We start from the raw sequence: 22,857 nt of genomic DNA, 5'->3' as shown, positions 1-22,857 counted from the left end.
GAATAATTGTAAACCTATAAGTAATATGATGTGATATTCAAGATTGTTGTTACAGGCCATAAAGGGATACTGATGTATAGTTGTTCACGAGTAAAGAAATTATCTCAGGAAATTACTGTTCTAGAGACAAAAAAGAATGTAATCTTTCATTAGCTTATTGAAGCTAAAGATCTGAAAAAAAGTAGCTTTTTCTGCCAACTGCACATGGAATTCAAACCACAGGCTAGCTTCTTGCTCTATACTTACTGCTTGCAGAAGAAAAATTTGAAGTGTAGAGGTTAGATTTTAATATTGTCTTTTGTATGAATAATTGATGAGAATATAATATGTATGGTTCATTCTAGGCGCAGTCATTCTGTATTACAAGTGTCTCTGCCGCAAAAAGAAGAGTATGTACTGCTTCTCAGAATGACTCCATTTCAGCGTAAGCTGTATGACACTTTTATGAATGAGGTTGTGAGAAAGAAAGCTGTACCTAACCCATTGAAGGCTTTTGCTGTGTGTTGTAAGGTAGGTTATCTGCCATTATTGCAATAAAAAGGAATTCTTAATGTGATGCAGTGTAGTATATCTGTACTTACTGATATGTTTGGTAAAAAATTGATACACAAATTTCAACTGTTTGTATGTTTAGTTATTATAAACTTTAGAATCCCTCAAACTCAACATACATTCGCAAAGTATTTCTGAGAATTAGTATTTCAGCGAGGTAAAATATGACTTGATTTATTCGTTCCCTGCAGAGCCTATTGTGAAGGAAAACTTCCAAGGGACAGAAATTAACACTATGAAACCCAGACCACTGCCCCCATGAGAATCTTTGAAGACCCAAGAGTACCCTCAAACTATACATAATGAATTTATGCAGTCACCCATACCCATCCACACAAGTGCGTGTGCTCACTTACATGCACGCGCGCGCACCCCACACATACAGCCCCCCCCCCCCCCTCCCACCCACATACACAGTGCAGACATATGCCTATTTAACCGATAGTAAGGCAGTCCCTTTTATTGAAGGGGTCCCTTGAGAAAGTTTTGTTTCACAGGTATTCTGGCCAATCAAAATGACAAACTGTTTTATTGATACAAAGTAGCATGTGCCATTACATTTTGATTATACAAGGAGAAAATAAAACAACAACAAAAATAAAGAAGTTACATTAATTTTTATCTTCACTCCCTTCTTTTGCCTATTAGTGGTATCACTATTTTTAATCATCCTCATCATCATTACCATGATAGTTTCACCTAACCAATTAAAGGTGAGCAAAGGGCAATCTATTTTTATACACAAGCATCAATAAAATTTATAATCTTGGCTGTCACAAATATTTGGCTGTTTCTTTAAAATACGTTTGCAGTTTCCAACGTGGTTACTGTGGGAACTGAGAACACAGTACACCCCACCCCTCCCCCAATACATATCAGATTTTGCACCTACATTGATGTGAGAATGTGACAATATTCCTTCTTTTCTCACTTCCAAACTTGTTGTCTGCCCTCTACTGTTTCACTGGCTGCATAGAACCAACAGCTGACAGGTCCTTTTCGTTCTAGTCATACCTTGCAGCGAATGTCGACAACATAGCTGCATGATTGTGTAAGTATTCTAGTGGAATGTATCTAGATGTTTAACATATCCTGCAAAAATATATACTATCATTGAGCATTTGTCCAATTTAAAAGTTATTTCAATTGCACCTACAAATGGATTCAGGCAGATTGTGTATTAAATGTGGTAGATGTTCATAAAAAGCCAAGATACACAGTATAGTTGGCAGCATAATGAAACATTGCCAAATTCCGCTGAACCCCAGCTCTACCATACTCATTTTAGTTGCTCATTCATCCTAGTCCCCAGCCAAGCTGGCGTCACGGCTTCCCATCCAACTTTTCTAAATTCTTGACAATGGATCTACATCTACATCTACATCTACATTTATACTCCGCAAGCCACCCAACGGTGTGTGGCGGAGAGCACTTTACATGCCACTGTCATTACCTCCCTTTCCTGTTCCAGTCGCGTATGGTTCGCGGGAAGAACGACTGCTGGAAAGCCTCCGTGTGCACACGAATCTCTCCAATTTTACATTCGTGATCTCCTCGGGAGGTATAAGTAGGGGGAAGCAATATATTCGATACCTCATCCAGAAACACAACCTCTCGAAACCTTGCTAAACATCTCTATAATGCTATCACGCTTACCAAATAGCCCTGTGACGAAACGCGCTGCCAAGAGAATCTGCATGTGACCATTATTGCCAAAGCTTCAACTGTAAATGTAAGACGACTCCTATATTAATCGATTACACAACATACAAGCATTGATCTCAGCAGCAGTAGTTTAGTTAAAGTCTTTGTTGAATGACAAGTTTTGGAAAAATCCTAGACTTCAAATTGGGTAAATACAGTACACTACTAAACAAGTATTAAACAGTCAGCCTCCACCTCAAAAAAACAATACAAACAGTTGAAACACAAAAACACCCTAAGTTTATACAATTCAGGCAAATATCTTACACTTGTCCTTTCCATCTTACAATAAATAATGGTATGTTGATGGGAAAGTATACTATATTATCACAAGAATGAAAGTGCTAGGAACGGAACTGAACAGGTAATGGTATGTACATGTGTGGTTACTTATAACATACTCTCCATCTGCAGTGGTGTTCATTACAGTGCTCAACACCGCAAATACATTGTTAGAATTCTTCTTACAGTCTGACAAACAACAGAAAGCTCAGTACTGTTATGTCTGACCGTTGGTTGAACTACTCTGTTCCTCGAGTTTCCTCGACATGTGTTGAATGTTTTTGAAAAGAATTTTCTTGTTTCCAGATATGGAACCATCCAGATGTTTTGTACTATTTTCTGAAAAAACGTGCTGGTGGTGAAGATGTGGATTTAGACTTAGATGAAGCAACTGCTGCAGCGGCTAATGTAGCACCTGGAACTCCCAGTAGCAACTCTGGAACTGCAACACAGCCAAGTTCTCCACGAGGACCACCAGCAAAGAGGGGACGGGTACGTGGAAATACCAATCCTAACAGCCGTGCAAATAAACGTGATAAGAAGGTAAGTTTTTTCCTTTACCTCATAATTTTAGGTTGACGGAATCTGCAATAGTTACAGAAAGCTGCGTATCACTAAAATAATGTAGTTCATAGTGTGTGTTTGTAGTTGAATAATTTTGATTGGAGATAATTCTCATTTATTACTGAGTGTCTGTTGCACAATTTTAATTAGATTATCTTCAGATCTAAGTAGATGCTTAGCAACCTGTCTTGTCTGTTCAGAGCCACATATCAGATTACTCCAACATGTGGTTCTGAATAGAGAAGACAGAGTGCTGACACAGCTATTAAGACCTGTAGATGATCCTGAGCAACCAGTACATGTAATCTAATTAAAAGTGTGCAACTGAGACTGAACAATAAATGAGAATTATTTTAAATACCAATGCAGTTGCTGATTCTCGAGGGACGAATATGTCAGCTGGAGTGAATTTTGATTGGATTCAAGGAAATACTGTGTTTCATGTTTTTAAAGAACAGTCACTGTTATTGAACCAAAGTTTTTTTGCTCATGTGTTTAGAAAATCTTGTAAGTTGTTTGAATATGTGTTAACTGTAATAATCTGGCAGGAAGAAGGTGTATCAGTTTCCATAATTTGTGCTGACATTAAGTGAGAGTTACCATTAATTTATAGTTTTAATGATTTATTTACTCTGTAGCTGGAGTTGCAATCAGTTTACTGCATATGGGTTTGTGCATAGTGCCCTATTCTACTATTTGCTAGCAGAAGGTGACTATTTATGCCTACTTTAGATTTTAATGTGCATGTATTACTGTTGTTGCTGTTTTTAACGTAGTTTGGGTAAATTTCAACTCAAGTATTATATAGTATATGATTTCCTATTTCATGCAATAACTTTTTTTAAAAAAAAGGGCAGGGGGGAGGAGCTAATTTGTTGGTTTTTGGACAAATGAAATTGTAATTTGGTTGCTTTCAGTCATATTTTTTAGTCATCAAAGGGAGGTAAATGTGTCACTTTGGAATTACGAATTAGTGTAAGGGCAGTCAAATGAAAATGAGACAGATGGAAAAAATCAAGTAAACTGTTTATTGTTTCAAAAGTAATTGCCAAGACTGTTAATACATTTATCCCACTTTGAGACAAGACAGTCAGTCTTTTCATGGAAAAATGTTTGCGGTTGCCTAATGTCTTTCTTCAGGGCTGAAAAATTATGGAAATCACTTGGGGAGAGATTGGGATTGTATGGAGGATGTGGAAGTGCTTCCCTGTGAAACTTCTACAGCTTAGATGAAACAGCCTTGGCAACATGCGGGTAGCATTACCTTGCAACAGAAAGTTGCTCTCTGTCAATATTACTTGGCCATTGGACTCCATGATGCACTTCAATTTTTCGCAGTTCCACATCCTGCTGTGCATTAATTGTGGCACCATGCTCCTGAATCAGTGAACAGCACTCACTCACAGAACAAACAATGCTGAGAAGGTCAGATGTCACTGAAAGATAGCAGCCAAGCAGGATATACTCATTTCGTTACCCCTTCTGTCATTGCTACAGTGGATGGTGCCATCAGAAATGACTGACAGCAGATGGTGGAAGTAATTCAGCTCATGTTGGGCATCAGTCGTGGTACTACTGGTGCCAGCTGTTGTTTGTTCTGTGTAAATATGTGTGCATGTGACATGCTGTGTTCTCCATACATAGCACAAATGTGGGCATGAATTTCGCTTCCTGAGTGACCTTTCATAGTCAAAAACCACACTACATCTCACTGTTTCTCTTTCCTGGCCTCCACAGTGAAGTCAGATGCTTATCTCACTTTGTCTAACAGACAAATGGCACAGCAGTGAATGTTCGTACTGTTCCTTCCTAATTCCCAACAGAGGGCACTCCTATACACACACCTGCCTGCACTACCAACAAAAGCACTGTGCTCGTTATATTGTCCGTCATGTTTTCATTTGACTGCCTCTTATACTTCACCTGTCACCACTGTGGCTAAAATGTAGATTTCTTTTTTGTGCTGATCAGTTTTCAAATTGCCACCAAGTTGTCACAGTTGACATTTTCCATAAAAAATAAATGCAGTTCTGAGCTCTGGCCCTGTCAGGCCAGTTGGGCTTATCCTCTGCAATTGGCATCATTGGATGTGGCATGGAGGCACATGTGGCAGCACACTGTTCTCCCAGTCGTCGTCGGGTTTCTTGACCTCGGAACCACAATTAATCGGTCCAGTAGCTCCTCAGCTAACCTCATAAGGCTGAGTGCACCCAATACCAGTCCTCCAACTGAGGAAAAACTCCCTGGTGGTACCGGGAATTGAACAGGTGCTCCCTGTATATCAGTCAGCCTCACTGACCACTCAGCTGCGGAGGTGGACTGACATTTTCCACAGTATTCCTAAATCGGATTGGTGAATTTATGGATTGGTTCCTGTCAAAATAGGACATATCCCATTTTATTCTCCATCATTGGCCAGTCTGAGTTTGTGCTTAGTCTCTTGGTGATGGGACTTTAAACTGTGTATTCTTACCGTGGTAGAAGTCTGTCATTAATTTATTGTGGAGTGTTTCTTTGATGGAACTGAAAGAACTGACTCTTGTGCACCAACAACTGAAAAAAAACCTTCACTGACATTTATCATGTGTTCAGTGATGAAACCTGTGCTGTAGAATTGGAGTACTACGTGTTATACTGATATCCTGTTATTAATGTGGGTTGACCTGCACTTCAATTTTATATTGTCAATCTGCAGCTGGCAGTGTTAAAAAAAGAGTTGTTTGATCTGTGTTCGTCATTGTTCCATATTTTTCGATCCATAGTTTTTTATGTAATGTGCTATAAGCTTTACTTCTCCATTTATATTTAGTTGTTACTATTTTCATGATATTTTACTTTATAAGAAATTGTACTTACATGAATTGTGGCTGTAATAGGTCTTAAATCGTATGCAACTAGTAAATATTATTGTGAAAAAAGTTATAAAAGTTGTGGGAAAGCATTTCTTGTTATGTTAATGAAGTTTTTATTTTCATTGCACAGGTTTGTTGATATGACTTCTTTGCATATTATTCATGAGAAAAGTATTATGCATTATTAATAACTTATTTTAGAACTGTTACTAATGAATGTTAAGCAGCACTGGAATGTGAAACGTAAAACTGTCTGGGTGTGTAGATTATTCTGTGAAATTTTGGATGAACTGTTGAATGTATTTAAAATGCTTCCCGATGTTTCAGTGCAGAATCTTCTGCCTAATTTCAGGTGAATACTGGCAAAAATACACTGAACTTGCCTTTATAAGACCCTGCTGGCATGTGCATTTGTACCCAGTTGTCTCTGTGCATGTGCTGCTTGAACACATGCGCTTTTGCTGCATATCGGTGTGTTGCATTGTGCAACATCTGTGGTGAAAGCTCACTTAATTAATTAATCATCTTCACTGCATAAAATTGCAGGAGGATGCCTGCTATACAGAGCACGAAGTTTTAATGTGACAGGGTTACATGAGGAATGAAACTGGAAGCCTCCATCTCAGTTGGTAAGGGACTGAGACTGTTCTATTTCCATTGATTCATTGATGACGGAGCTATGAAAGTGTGACGTATGAGGAACAATTTTTGTCTCATTCTATTTCATTGAATGATTGTAGAAACAGTGTTCGGTGAAAGCAGACCTGCTGGCTTGGAGGAGACAGGTTTGCCACTTGTGTTCCATGATGTGATCCCAAACAGTGCACATCATTTTTCCTGCATAAGATTAGCTGCACTCACATGAAATCCTATAAACACTTGACTTCAGCAACTTGTCTTCAATAGATTCCAAAAATGTCAATTTTTGGTGGAGGATGGGAAATTACTTTAAACGTTTTTGGAAGGTGACCATTAACAGTCATCAAGTAATGTATACAATGTATGTTTGACCATCAGCTGCCTTGATTTTTTTAAAAAAAAAAAACACACACACACACAACAACCTAATATCGACCACTTTGTCACAGACCATCTTCACAGATTCTATTCAAAGATACAAAAAAATACATGTAGTATACAGGAAATTTTACAAATTTTTTCCAAGGAAGTGTAAAATATACCTCAGTACTTACAGGGTTGAAACAGTTTAAGCCAAAACATCACATCTGTTATTACTTAAATAGTGGTCACATCGCAGTATACCACACACGACTTTTAAAGGCAAACATACCAATAATGTGTGCAAACAGAGCAGCACTGAAGAGATCATCAGAGGGATAAGTGTTACAACGGTGCAAAATATTGAGGAGTTGGTCAAAGATGTTTAGAAAGTATTTTCATCATATGGTACAAAAATATCTTGATAAGTTTCATGGTAAATAAAGGGGACTGGAGTATCTTTGGTGAACATATTTGGTATAGCTTCACACGTAAAAAGAGAAAAGAAGCTGCTATCCCCAAAATGTAGAATAACATCACTCTTTCAATATAGGGTAGAAATCATTATAAAACCCTAATGTTAAAGAGTAGCATAATCATTGCATATACTCGATGAAATGTAGATAATCAAATGTCAATTTTATCATAAACATACTGAAAATAATATCCATAACATAAAAAAGCCAAAATAGAGTGTTAAGAAATAGCTTGAAATATTACCAAGCATTCATATACATCTGAGCTACAGTAGTGAACCATTAAGGTAAAATATTGACTACATTTAGAGGAAAATGTCATATGTAAATAAAGTTTAGTTAACATGCTTAATTAGAAGCCCAGTATATCAGTAATACTAATACCATAAAGAAGGGGAGGAGGGTAAATAACCACAGCATAACCAATCATAACCATAACCACAAATAGTGGTAGTGATGAGTAACTTTCTTTGCCAAAGTAAAACTTTAGTTAAAAAGCATTATAGGCTCAGCCACTAAGGGTGTATTTTGTGAGGTAAATAGAAAAAACTTTTCACCTAATCCAGGAAAGTGATTACTAAACTAAATATGTACTTGCATGTCTAGAGACATAAAAAACATTAATCGGAATGTAGACCTCAGGCTACAGATGACTTATCTAATACATCATTTCATGAAAGTTATGCATATAATAGCATTTGACAATAACAGTTTTAATTAAGAAGGAAACATATGACCCATTACTCATTTAAATGAGAACTACATCTCAGAGTAAGAACATACTTCACACAAAAGGCAACGTGTTGAGCGGAAGTCCATGTCAAATATAATAAAAGTTAAAAATAGAATCATTGGATGTTTAACATACTAAATGTAAAGCAACAGGGGAGAAATTATAACCATTTTGTAAAATATGATCTAATCAAATAGAAGCTACTGTAAATTTGTACCTTTAATGGAACATCGGCTCATAGGACCATGAGTTATGTACCATGAGTTATGTTATAACTCCTGGAATAGCTGAATTCTATTCAATGGATTCGCAGTGAAATCTAACTTCTTCTGGAAAATGTTACAGTGAAAGCAAGAAATTAATTCTATACTACTTTTTAACACTGGAGACCTACACTATGTGATCAAAAGTATCTGGACACCTGGCTGAAAATAACTTACAAGTTTGTGACCCCATCCATCGGTAATGATCGAATTCAATATGGTGTTGGCCCAACCTTTGCCTTGATGACAGCTTCCACTCTTGCAGGCATACGTTCAATCAGGTGCTGGAAGGTTTCGTGGTGAATGACAGCCCATTTTTCTTTGAGTGCTGCACTGAGGAGAGGTATCGATGTCGGTTGGTGAGGCCTGGCACGAAGTCGGCATTCTGTGCGGGCCCGTCCATTACAGGGACGTTATTGTCGTGTAACCACTCTGCCACAGGCCGTGCATTCTGAACAGTTGCTCGATCATGTTGAAAGATGCAGTCACCATCCCCAAATTGCTGTTCAACAGTGGGAAGCAAGGAGGTGCTTAAAACATCAATGTTGGCCTGTGCTGTGATAGTGCCACACAAAACAACAGAAGGGGAGGAAAAAAAATTACATGAAAAACACGACCACACCGTAACACCACTGCCCCCTATTTTACTGTTAGCACAGCACACACTGGCAGAGGACGTTCACCGGGCATTCGCCATACCCATACCCACACCCTGCCACTGGATCACCACATAGTGTACCGTGATTTGTCACTCTACACAGCGTTTTTCCACTGTTCAGTCGCCCAATGTTTGTAACTTTGTATTATAAATTGTGTATTATGAGGAGGTATGACAACCCCCTACCCCATTCTCTACTTTGAAACATGGTGTCCTCTGAAGGTGATCCCTTAGTTAGAGGGACTTGCTTTAAGCAGGCATACCTATCAGCTGACTTCAATCCAAAAAAGGTGCAGCTCTAACACCAACTACTACAGGAATTTTTCCATGAGTGATCCCAGCACCACCCACTACACTGTCAACTATAAGCTTTGCCAGCCTCCTCTTCACCTACTTATTAAGGTGCAGGCCATGCCTAGTGAAACCCGATCTACTGATAGACTTACGTAACTGGGACCACTGAAATGTGACCCATGCCCTCTGCCATCAGTGCCCTCTCCAGCCCCATGTTAATGCACCTAAGAGCTGCATGAAGATGAGGCTGATCATGACGCTGAAAGAGTTGCACAAAATGCACATTAGTGCCACGAGTTTAAGTAGCTGTCTTTACCAGGTCACCACCAACATAATATTCCCCATCCCTATCAAGACTATTCCCTGCTCCACCCACTGTAACTACCTGATCCTCTTTCGTAAAATTCATACATGACTCCCCTATACTGTCAGTCACCTGAGCCAATGCTGCACTAGGCTTCGCAATGCTGGTGGCCTGGTACTCGCTCCCCAACACTTCCTGCAACTGCTGGACCACACCTCTACTGTGTGAACTACCTAGCAGCAGAAACTTCTTCCTTCTGTTACACTTTGCAACTGACCTAGGCCTCCTTACTGCTGAGCATTGTTGCAAGTTTCCTTCACCTACAGCTACAAGAGGCTCCTCTCCACTCAGTGCTGACAGTTGGTCAAATCTATTGCATATACACAAAGTACAACTGTCTTAAAACATCCTCCTCCTAGCTGCCTTCTTGCCAACTGCCATTTCCCATTCCCCAGCACCCATCACCCTCCTCAACCTATCTGGTTCCTTCTTTGCATATTGTAACTGCACCTGATGGGCACAGTTCTTATGCTCCTGCTCCTCTACCTACTTACTTCCACTACAGATTCTGCAGTCCCAGGAGAGGATCTCGCTAGAATGCCCACTGGTTTCTCCATTGCATTCTCCCCAATGAAAATACTTCAAACAAATCCTACATCCAAAATGTTCGTGTTTGTGAGATCGGCCAAATACAGCTTAGAGCTACATTGGACAGACGTTTATAGGATTCTGTTATGAGGCAAATCTTATGTATGACAAAAAACGTACATTGTTCAGATGTGCATCATGGACCACCAGTGGTGTAATTGCCTCCTCCAAGCCAGCAGATCTCCTATTAATGAACACTATTTCTGCTGGTCATTGAGTGAAATACAATGAACAAAAAACAATGTGCCCCATACACCAAACTTTTGGAGCTCCATCATAGATGAATCAGTGAAAATATGACTGTCTCAGTCCCTTGTCAATTGGAACGGTGGCTTTCAGTTAAGAGTCTACACAGAATCCTGTCACAGAAAATCTTCATGCTCTGTGTAGCTGGCATCCTTCTGCGATTTTATCATGTGAAGATGATTAATCTGTTATCGATGAAGTTAGATTTCACCACGAGGGCATGCAACACAGCGCACTGACAAGCAGCAGAAGGACTGTGCTCAAGCAGTGCATGCACAGTCACAACTGAGTACACCACTTCACACATGTGCCAGGAGGATCTTAAATAGGTGAGCTTAGCATAGTTTTGCAAGTATTCACCTGAAGATGGGCAGAAGACTGTGTGCCAAAGTATCGTGGCAATTAGCTACAGACATTTGGTAATTCACACAAAATTTCATAGAACAGGCATTAGAATACTTCCTCACAAACTGACATTATCATCTGATGGTGTCAATAATCTCAGTGAATTTTTTCACCACTGAAACTAGTAGAATGAACACACATTACAAATGAGAATCTTATCATAATTGTATTATCTCTTGTTTTTTTCTTTTGTAGACCAGTGCAGCACAGCAAAATGTTGGTGGATCACCAAATAAACCAGCCGCATCTGTCACACCAAGTAGTACAGAAATCAGTAGTACAGACCCATCAAACTTGGGCTTGTCATCTGGAATTTCAGTCAGTGGTGCAGCACCATCTGACCACAAATCTCAGATGCAAGATCAACAACAACACCAACAACACCACCACCATCAACAGCAGCAGCAGCAACAGCAACAGCAACAACACCAACAACAGTTGCAGCAGCAGCAACAACAGCAACAGCAGCAGCAACAGCAACAACATCATCAACAACACCAACAGCAGCAGCAGCTTCATAATCAGAACTTTGCCATGATGGGGCATGCGAACCAGAACCAGTCCTTTGTAAATGACCATAGTGGCTCCTATCACGATATGCAGTACCATAATTCTAGTCATAATGTTACGCATTCTTATGGTTCACAGGGAAACTATGGTGTTACAGAATTTGGGCCCAATGCAACTAATGCATCATTTGGAAACTTTGTCAAGACTGCCTACAATAACTGCCCTGATCAAGGAAATACTGCTGTGTCTTATGCAAATAACCCAGGTGTATCATATTACCAGACAAATAGTTCTAGTCAGACTTCAACATTCAGCTCACCATACTACTCGCATGCACCAGGCCAACAGAACACTAGTGGTAATTCATACCACTGTAGTTCTAACACAGCAGGGTCAACGTATTGGCAAAATACTCAGCCAAATTACTTCCAACAGAATAATCAGAGTCAGTATTATGGTACAGGGAACACAGATAATAATATTTATGGAACATCTAATAACTCTCAATACTTTTTAGGCTCCAGTTATACTGATACAGTGAATGGGGACCGTTATATGACCCAAGGAAACTCAGATCGTGACAGAAATATGTATTTTATGGGAGAAAGTGACCAGATGGTAATGCAGGTTCCAACTCAAACATCACAAAACCAAATGAGAGATTTGCGGAATGGCATGGGTAGTTCATTAGACATGAATGTTCAGAATCAAGTAATGAACTCAGTGACTCCTGTTAATAATAATTCTAACCAGATTGCAAATATTGGTGGCCCACAGCCCCTTATGAGGAATCAGAGCAGTCAGCTTTCTAGTCAGACACAAGGTGACGGATCACAAAATTTTATGCAGAATCAGCAAAATCAAATGACTACCCAGCCCCAATTAAATGTTTCCCATAATGGACAGAATCAAATGAATTCACTTGGTTTAACAGGGAGTATAAATAGTACAATTGGAACAATGCAGATGCAAATGAGAAACCAATTGAATCAGATGACAAATCAAAGCCAGATCACCAATATGCAAATGCAGATGCAGATGCAAATTCAGATGGTTAATTTACAAAATCAAGGTACGAACCAAAACCAAATGAATAACTTTCAAAATCAAGCAGGATGTCAACAAAATCAGACAAGTCAACAGAATCAAATGGGAATGCACCAGATGCTAAATCAACAGCAGCAGGTAATACCACAAACAGAGAATCATCAAAATATGTCAAATATTCATCCAAATATGGTTGGTGGTCAACAGCATCAGATTATTCCACAACAGCAAATTGTATCACAACAGATTGGAGGTCAGCAGAACCAAAGTGGACAACAAACACAAGTTGGACAGATTAGTCAGTCTGGGCAGCAAACACATGTGAGTCACCAACAGACCCAGCCGATGAACCAGCAAACCCAAGAAAATATGCAGTCACAATTATCACCATCTGTGTCTCAGTTGGAAACACACCACCTCCAGTCCGGTTCTCAACAGAACCTCACTAATCATGAATCGAATCGCCAGGTGCCCTTAGCTACACATCAGGTAGGAAATCCTCAGTCTCAAACTGCAACCCATATGAGTTCACAAGTTTCAGAGATATCAAATCATTTGGGATCTCAGCAGCCCCAGATGTCAAATCAGACGGGATCTCAGCAGCCTCAGATGCCAAGTCAAATTGGATCACAGCATTCACAGATGCAGCCAAATGTTGGACTACAGCAGAATCAAGGAATGTCTCAAATTGGGAGTCTACAGCCTCAGGTGTCACCTCAGCTAGGATCACAGCAAGTGCAACCATCACCACAGATCATAGTCCAACAGTCCCAGATGATATCTCAGTTGGAGAGTCATCAATCACAGATTTCATCTCAGAGGCAACCCCATCATTCCCAGTCACATTCACAAGTTGGATCACAGCATTCCCAGGTGCTTCAGAAAATGGGACCACAACATTTGCAAGTGCCAATGCAAATGGGACATCAGCATTGTCAGATATCATCCTCACAGATGGGGCATCAGATTTTGCAGATGGGAACTCAGCACTCCCAGATGCCACATGAAGCAAGTTCCCATAATGTACAGATGTCATCTCAGATTGGATCTCAGCAGACTCATATGCAGTCTCAAATGGCATCTCAGCAATCACAGGTGCCTCCCCATTTAGGTACTTCAAAAACCCTCATATTAACACAGTCGGTGTCTCAGCAGTCATCACATTCTGAAATGGGTTCAAGGCAAACCCAAATGACATCTGAGATCGAAGAACTGAATTCTCGAATAGTTTCAGAAATAGGATCTACTCAGACTCAGAATAATCCAGAGATGGGGCAACAGCAGTCACAAACAATTTCTGAAACTGAATCTCACCAAACTCAAGGCCCATCTCAGTTTGGACAACGTGAGCTACAGATGCCGACACAGATGGGTTCGAAGCAGTCCCATATGCCATCCCTAGACCCCCAGCAGCACCAGGTACAGTCTCAGGCTGGATCACAGCAGTCTAATTTGTCTCCACAGTCGGATCTGAAGCAGTCTCATGTGGCTTCAGGAGTGGGATCTCAACAGTCACAAATGGTATCTGAGCATTCTCAGGTTTCTTCTCAGATGGGATCTCATTACTCACAAGTATCTCGTATGACATCTCAGCAAACACAGCTATCTTTACATGCAGGGTCTCAGCAACAGCATGCCCCCACTCAGGCAGAAAATGAGCAGTCACAGATGCATACACATACTGTTCACAATTCTCTGGTTCACTCTCAAATTGGAAATCAACAGACGCTGGCACCTCAACAATCTCAGAAATCATCTCATATTGGAAATCAGCAAATGGAACGACAGAATCAGGTTTCATGTCATATGGGAGCTCAGTTTACCCAGATACTTCCTCATCCAAGTGATCAGCAGTCCCAGCTGCTACCTCGGCCAGATTCACAGTCACAAATGTTACCTCAAATGGTATCTCAACATACACAAGTGCAATCTCAAACAGTGCAACAGAATTTACAGGGTCATCAAATGGGACCCCAGAGCACTCAAATTTCACATCAGATGGGACCCCAGAATACACAGGTGCCACATCAAGTTGGTCCACAAAACTCCCAGATCCCACATCAAATGGGATCTCAAAGTAATCAACTGCAACAGCAGATGGGATCACAGAATTCTGAAGTATCACATCAGATTGGCTCTCAGAGCTCACAGATGTTACATCAGAACCCACAGATGTCACATCAGCTTGGATCTCAAAACTGCCAAGTTCCACACCACATAGGACATCAGACCTGTCAGATGTCTCATAATATGACAACACAAAACTCCCAAATGCAGCATCAGATGGCATCTCAGAACACACAAATCTCACAACAGACGAGAGGTCAGAACCCCCAGACATCAAACCTGTCAGGTGCTCAGAACACCCAACTAATACATCACATGGGATCGCAGAACATGCAAGGGTCACATCAGATGATGCCTCAAAATACTCAGTCAAATCTTCAGATGGGACATCAGAATTCTCAGATGCCACCACAGATGGTATCTCAGAATTCCCACATGCATCATCATATAGGATCTGTTAATTCCCAGTTGCCTCCTCAGCTGGGGTCTCATAATTCACACGCAGCTCCCCAGATGCAACCTCAGGATGGACAACCTCCACATCAGATGATGCTTCAGGATTCCCAAATGCCACATCCAATGGGGCATCAGGACTCCCAGGTGTCACATCAGATGAGAGCTCAAGACACTCAGTTGCCACATCAGATGAGACCGCAGGATACTCAAACAGCACACCAGGTCCTTCAGGAGTCACAGATGACACATCAGTTGCAGCCTCAGAACTCGCAGGTGCCAAATCGTATGGGACTTCAGGAACCGTGTGTGGCACATCATGTGGGATCTCAGAATTCTCAGCTGCAGCTTCAAATGGGATTACAGAGCTCTCAGTCTCCACATCTCAGTGGATCTCAGAATGCAGAGACACCTTGTCAGACTATGCCCCAGCACACTCAGCAGTCCCAACCTCTAGGTCCTCAGAATTCTGTGTCATCACATTCAGGAGAACCACAGAACACTCAACAGCTGCAGCATGTGGGATCTCAAAACTCCCAGGTGCCTCATCAGGGAGCCTGTCAGGATTCACAGATTTCACACAGTATGAGTCCTGAGGACCCACAGCTGCCATCCGATATTGATTCTGAGGATTCTCAGCTGCCAGCTCTAATGGGACATCAGAATTCGAAGATGACATCTAATACAGGGCCTCATCACTCACAGATGATTTCAAATATTGAATCTCAGTCTTCAAAGGTACCAGGAACACAGCACGGTTCTGTGGCTACACAAGTTGGGTGTCAGAATCCTCAAACATTATCTCAGAGGGCAGTGCAAGATGGGGACACCGGACCGAAGATGACCTCACAGTTGTCTCAGGCTGCTATTCAGATGTCCTCTCAGCATTCTCACATGCAACTTTTGATGAATTCTCAGCAGTCTCAAATCACACCATTAATGAACTGTCAACAGTCACTACATATTACAACCCCAGAACCTCAAATAAGCTCTCAGGTATCATCACAGCAAGTACAGTTGCAACAGGTGGGATCACAGCCATCACAAATGTCATCTCACCTGAGAACACAGCAGTGCCAACTAACAGAAATTGTTCAACAACATTCTCAAATAGAATTTGAGCCAGCTCAGTTGACATCACAGGTGGGATCTGATCAGTCATGTATTACATCAGAGGTCAGATCTCAACAGGATCAGTCACTGGCCCCTATGACATGTCAGCAACCTGCAAATAGTAACCAGAGAGAACTGCAGACGGAAGTCCAGGAAGGCTCCCAACATCATCAACAGCTTGAAACTCAGGAAGCTCCAGTGACACAGCAGACTGGAACACTGCAGAATCGGACAACACTCGATATGACGAAATGCCAGTCTCCCAGTGCATCTCAAATGGGATCGCAGATATCTCAAGCAGACTCTCAGCTGCCTCCAGTGGAATCAAATATGCACGGAAGACTAGGACAAATTGCTTCTCACCAATCTAATGGAGCAACTCAGACTGGAACCCACTCTTCCCAAATATCACAACAAATAACAGAATCAGAGTCACAGATGTTAAAACTTGCATCACATTCTAGCATGAAAACTCAATTAGATAACCACCAGCATAGAATAATATCTGAGGCACAGCAGCACAATCCAGTGGAAAGCCAGCAGTGCCAAAGGCAAGAACAGACATCACCACTTATGGGGGCATTTGTAGATGCTCAGCAGCCTGAAATGACACCTCAAGCTGAGGGTCAGCAGTCCCAGGCAAGTAGTCAAATTCTGCAGCCTCTAACAAGTCATCAAAGAATGGCAGATAATGAACACTGTACAGAATTACCAACAGGCCAACATTCCCAAGGAACTCAAGTAGATACACAGAACTGTGTTAGAAACCAAAGCAACCAGACTTCGCAGTTATGTGAAAAACCACTAGCAGATACTCACGTTAGTCAGATGTCACAAATTGAAACACATATTTTCCAACAAACCCAGTTGGAGAGCCAAGTGAACCAGCATCAGTACACGTGTCAGCAGTCTAACACAAACCAGCAGCAGCCTCACGTTGAGATGCAAATGGGGCATCATTCACATATGGGAAATTACATGAACCAGCAGACGTCACTGGAAAATCTGTCTAATTCTGATAACCATATGAATTGTCAACCAAATCTGAATCAGCAGTCACAGGTAGGAACACAGACAGGTCTCCAATCACAAACTGAGTCACAAGAAGCCATATCTGTGGACCAGAATACACATTCAGTGAACCAGAAGTCTCAAGTGTGTGACAATCAGTCCCCCACACACACCCAGCAGCATCAAGAAGGGACTCAGACCCAGCAGCAAACTGATCACTGTGAGCCACTTGCCGGACTGCACATACCTCTGCAAGTGAACAGTCAGCAACAGCAGCAGCAGCCTGTGCCACCACCACCTGGCCACCCGAGTGAGGAACAAAACCAGAGGGTTATTCAGCAGTCAGCAGTGGGCAGTCAGGTTAATCAGTCTCAACAACATACTGGCTCCAGCACAGAAAACATTGTACCACCTGGGCAACAAAGTCAAGCTGTAGGCCAATCTAGTCTGGTAACTGGAAACCAGGAAAAATCCATGCAGAACCAGCAAGATGAAAATGCACATCACGACAATTGTGCGACGTCTCAATTGCACTTAAGTGGGTCAGATTGTGAGTTGATTAATTTGGAAACTCAGATACTTCAAAGTAATCAGTTTTCAGTTCAAAATCACAGTAAAGTAACAGATGTAGAGAATTTGCAGAATGTCATCATAAGTGACCATCAGATAAGCAATGAAAATGGAATTGTCACAAGCCAGGTGGGTCAGATACAAGGTTTTAATGATAAAATTACAAGTGTGCAAAACTCACAGGAAACCTCTGACAAATTATCCAGCAAGACTCAAGATTGCCAGTCACAGATAGAATCTATAAAAAATCATTCTGGAACTGAAAGTCAAGGAAATGTTGAAAACTGTACAACTCATTTAGATAATATCGCAACAAAAAATGCTGGTAACAGCATTACTAATGCACAGGAAGTTGTGGGAGACCTCGCACACAGTGTCAATAATGAGGCATCAGATGAGAGGAAAGATATGTCAACAAATTTAAATAGTAAACTTTTGCCCCCATATTCTGAATGTCCAGATCAAAGTAATGATTTGAATGATATACAGTCACTGTATTGTGATCATTCGTCTGTTGCTGGGATAGAACAAAATCGTCACATAGAAGATACCAACGCATTGAACTCCAGTGTGCATTCTGAAGTTAGCTGTCATAACAGTAGTAGTAGCAGCAGTAGCAGCAGCAGCAGTAGCAGCAGTGGTACCTTAAGCAGTACAAGTCTTGACACTAATAGCAGTAATGGTAGTAAACTGATACAAACTAGCACTAATGCTGCAAATTTTATCGATTTGAAGATTTGTGAAAATAACAGCCCTGTGTTCAATTCGACATCAGCAGAGCAATCATTTTGTGAAGAGACACTAAAACAAGAAACTAAGGATCTGATGTTTCCAGACTTCCACTCTACATCTGGTAGTATTTTCAATCAGTTTGCAACTACACTTTCACCTACACTTTCACCTTGTGCTCAGACATGTGATAAATCTTTGAATCAGTGGGGACAGCAGAGAAATGATGTTTGTGATGGAGAAAGACTGGTTGGTGGTGACACTGAGAAGCAGTCTTCCAGTTCTGATAAGACACCCACGACAGAGAATTCTCCCACTATTCAATCATCGGATAAAGTTGTTGACAGTAGTGGACCAATTAATACCCAAAGCGAAAATAATTGTTCACCAGTTACCAAATGTGAATTGAAAACTGAATCTGAAGAATGTTTCAGAAATAAGAGCCCATATTCTGAGATAAAGTATAGTGATATGTGTTCTAAAGACAGTCTACTAAAGCATGAAACAATAGGGACAGAATACTCAAAGCTCAAAATGGAAGGTAATATAAATGAAATGAAGCAAGCATCTGATGATATTGCAACTAAACTGAAGATTGAAAATGATGATTCTCATACTACAGTTGATAGTTCCTCCCACAACAAATTGCCCATAGCAAATACTGGTGTTTTGGAGAAAGGAAAGGAAAGTGAGAAAGGGAATGAAAAACAATCCAGTAACTTTGATACTTCTTCCAAGAAGGACTGTGGTGGCGAAGGTGAGAATAAGGAGAAGCAGAGTGAACCAACTGAAAAGTCAACGGAACCAGAAAATGGTGAAATTGGACCAGTCCAAGGCACATACATGCCAGATGCAGCAAAAATGACCGAGTCTGCCTTAGGAAGAAGTTTTAAAGATGATCCTGGCATTCCTTATGACTGGGTGAGTTATTTGAAAATTTTTATGTAGTAATTAAGTTGGATAAAAAAAAAAATTGCTTGCAACTTTAGTGACAAGATGTGTTACATCACTTGTGTGACTGTTTTATCACCACAAGAAGTGGGATCTGTTCTGGTTGTTGGGGCTGTCATGTTCAGTGTGAAGACTGGTTTGACATAGCCCTCCATGGTATTCTATCCTGTGTAAGACTCTTCATCTCTGCATAACCACTGCAACCTACATCCATTTGAACCTGCTTGCTGTATTGAAGCTTTGGTCTCCTCCTACAATGTTTACCTACTCACACTTTCTTCTGTCACTGAACTGACAATTTATTGATGACTCAGGATGTGTCTTATCAACCAATCCCTTCTTTTAATCAGGTTGTGCCATAAAATTATTTTTTCATCCTCATTTGTTGTTCGATCTACCCATCTAATCTTCAGCATTCTTCTGTAACCTCACATTTGAAAAGCTTCTACTCTCATCTCGTGTGAACTGTTTGTCTTCCACATTTCACTTCAATACAAGGCTACTCCGCAGACAGATACCTTCAGAAAAGACTTCCTAACCCGTGTATTGATATCAGATGTAAACAAATTTATTTTTCAGAAATGCTTTTCTTACTGTTGAAATTTAGAGTTTATATTCTCTCTACTTTGGCCATCGCCAGTTATTTAGCTGCCCAAACAGCAACACTGTATTCTACTTTTAATGTCTTTGTGTCCTAATGTAATTCACTCAGGATCCCTTGATTTCATTTGACTGCATTCCATTACTCTTCTTTTTTGATGTTCATCTTGTAAATTCTTTTTAAGGCACTATCCATTCTATTCAGCTGCTCTTCTGATTCGGACACAATTGTAATGTCATCAGCAAACCTTTTAAGTTTTTATTTCTTCTCCTGGAACTTTAATTTGGTTTCCAAATTTATCCTTTTTTTCATTCACAGCTTGCTCAGTATACAGATTGAATAACTTCGGGTATAGTCTACAGCTCTGTCCTAATCCCATTTCAACTACTGCTTTCCTTTCATGTCCATCTACTATTATAACTGCAGTCTGGTTTCTGTACAAGTTGTAAATAACCTTTCGCTTGCCTCAGTAATTCTGAGGGAATGTCAACAACTCCAAGGGCCTTGTTTCCACTTAGGTCTCCCAGTGCTCTGTAAACATCTCCTCCCAGTATCATATCGCTTACCTCAACTTCACGTAATTCTTCTTCAGATTCTCTATGTAGAGGGTGTTTCAACACAGCGGTTACAGACTTTCATGAGAAATAGTCCACCTAGGGGATGGAAAATCACAGAGCAGTGCATGGTTGGAGACACTTTTCCAGCTCTGTAGTGACATCACAAAACACAAGAAAGGAAGTATATGTACAGTGAACGAAAAAATGTTAATTATATTTAGTAAAGCTAAAATGCTGGGACGGCTTTGGCTGGTGTATGTGGTAGATTGCACTATGCACACTGCAACATCATATGATGCAGCATTTGTACCAAGGGTGCCAATACCGTGGGGCAATGGGGGGCTGCAGCCCCCCCCCCCCATCCCTCTCCCGAGCTCTGAGGGAAGAAAAAACAGCCTTTTATAGGGTCAGAACTGGAACTTTTTATGGCTACTTACAATCCGCCATTCATCATCCAAAATATTAAAAAATTCCACACTCCTAAAGCTTGTGCCACCCTCCCCACAAAGTATCATATGGGCACCCTTGATGTGCATGATCAATTGTGACCACACTCATGGTTAAGCTGCATTTAGCCTGCTGTCGGGGAAGTAGAATGGCATGTTACCCAAACACAGAGCTCGCTGATATGTGTCTGGTATACGAGGCCTCTGATTTCAGTGGGCAAGGCACACAGCAGTTGTACGGCCAAAGTAACCCCACAAGTCAATGTCCCTGCCATACCTTGTTTGCTTATTTGCACAGGAGGTTTTCTGAAAGGGGCTCCATCAGCGAGGAGAAACAACAACATAAGCAAACAGTAACGGTGGTAGCCAACAAGGAGACTGTGCTGGGGCTGGTACAGAACAGCCCTGCTGCCAGTACGTGAGCTATCACCTGTCATGTTGACATTTCCAACAACAGCATCTGGCGGATCCTGCATGACAACTCCATGCACCCATATCACACTCAGCATGTGCATTTGCTTTATGAAGACGATTTTGGTCCATGAGTTACCTTTGTACAGTGACATTTACAGATACAATCCCCATTTCCCAGCCACCATTTTGTTCACCAATGAGACGACCCTCACACAGGAGGGAATGTACAACTTACAACACCCAAGTGCAAGAAGAACCTGTGGAGCCCAGAGACAATTTTTAGTTCATGTGTGGGCCAGCATTATCAGGGACCACCTCAACAGGTCATACTTGTTGCCTCCAATCGTTTGACAGGTGCAACCTATCTCATCTCTCTTCAGCAAGTATCCATATAGCTATTGGATGACAGACACATACCCGCTGCTATGTGTTCTGCCATTTGGTTTCAGCATGATGGGACCCCTTACATTACAGCCTTGATGTGTGTTGTAACCTATACGCAACATATTGTCAACATTGAATTAGCTGGGGTGGCTGGTGCATTGGCCAGCAAGATTGCCAGACTTCTTCGTCTCGGAATACATCAACACACTGGTGTATGATACCCACATTAACAGTGCTGAGGAACTTGTAGCATTCATTGTAGCAGCTGCTGGGGAAGTCTGGGAGACACCTGGTGTTTTACAGAACATCAGATCTTCCATGTGCCAGAGATGAGAGGTCTACATCACTGTCTGAGGTCACAATTTTGAGCACCATCTTTGATGATGACCATTGACTGTTTTTGTTCTTATTTCTTGGTTTATGCTGTACTAAGCATCCTATTCATATCATCCCTTTCTTGTATTTTTTGTTGCCACTGCCGCACCAGGAAAGCGTTAACAATCGCGCATTGCTATGTGATTTTCCGTTATTTAGGTTTACTTGATATCTGCTGAAAGTTTGTAACTGCTGTGCTGAAACACTGTATTCCTTCCATATTTCAGCTTCCCCTTCTTTATTCTTATAATCATAATATTTACTTGCATATTACTGTGTTTTTATTCAAACGATTGCTAAAATAATGTAAAGATCTATTGTGAGCTGCAACATTGGCGTGAATAAAAACATTGCCCCACCAAGTGTAGAAGTTGTTTCTTTTACTTCAGTCTTGTCTTAGAATGGAATAAAAGAAACACATTGGAGAGGTGTTTCTATGTTTTGGAACATGGCATCATGTAATTGAATTGAAAAAAAACATAATTTGTCCAGGTCATTTCTCAGATTTAGTAGAGGCAGAATGATCAATAGTTTACATCATTGAGGGCAGATTGCTGGAGAAGGTGTATTGAAGACTGAAGCGCATGCACCATGCATCCTAAGTGGAAATGTTTGTATTCTGGGAGTCTGTAGAAAATTGTTATTTGAA

At 40.9% G+C, this 22,857-nt stretch overlaps 1 protein-coding gene across 1 annotated transcript in view; it reads left to right on the top strand.

Annotated features, from left to right (window-relative positions):
* LOC126470614 (uncharacterized) overlaps positions 1–22,857 on the top strand; it is a 208,736-nt gene that overhangs the window by 78,985 nt on the left and 106,894 nt on the right. The window contains exons 10-12 of the mRNA XM_050098568.1: positions 345–510; positions 2,845–3,081; positions 11,176–19,401. Of these exons, the coding sequence (XP_049954525.1) occupies positions 345–510; positions 2,845–3,081; positions 11,176–19,401 (8,629 nt within the window). The remainder of the gene's footprint in view (positions 1–344; positions 511–2,844; positions 3,082–11,175; positions 19,402–22,857) is intronic.

This window comes from Schistocerca serialis, chromosome 3 (assembly GCF_023864345.2).
Source record: "Schistocerca serialis cubense isolate TAMUIC-IGC-003099 chromosome 3, iqSchSeri2.2, whole genome shotgun sequence".
Classification (NCBI taxonomy): Eukaryota; Metazoa; Arthropoda; class Insecta; order Orthoptera; family Acrididae; genus Schistocerca; species Schistocerca serialis.
This window is presented reverse-complemented; position numbering and strand designations above follow the sequence as displayed.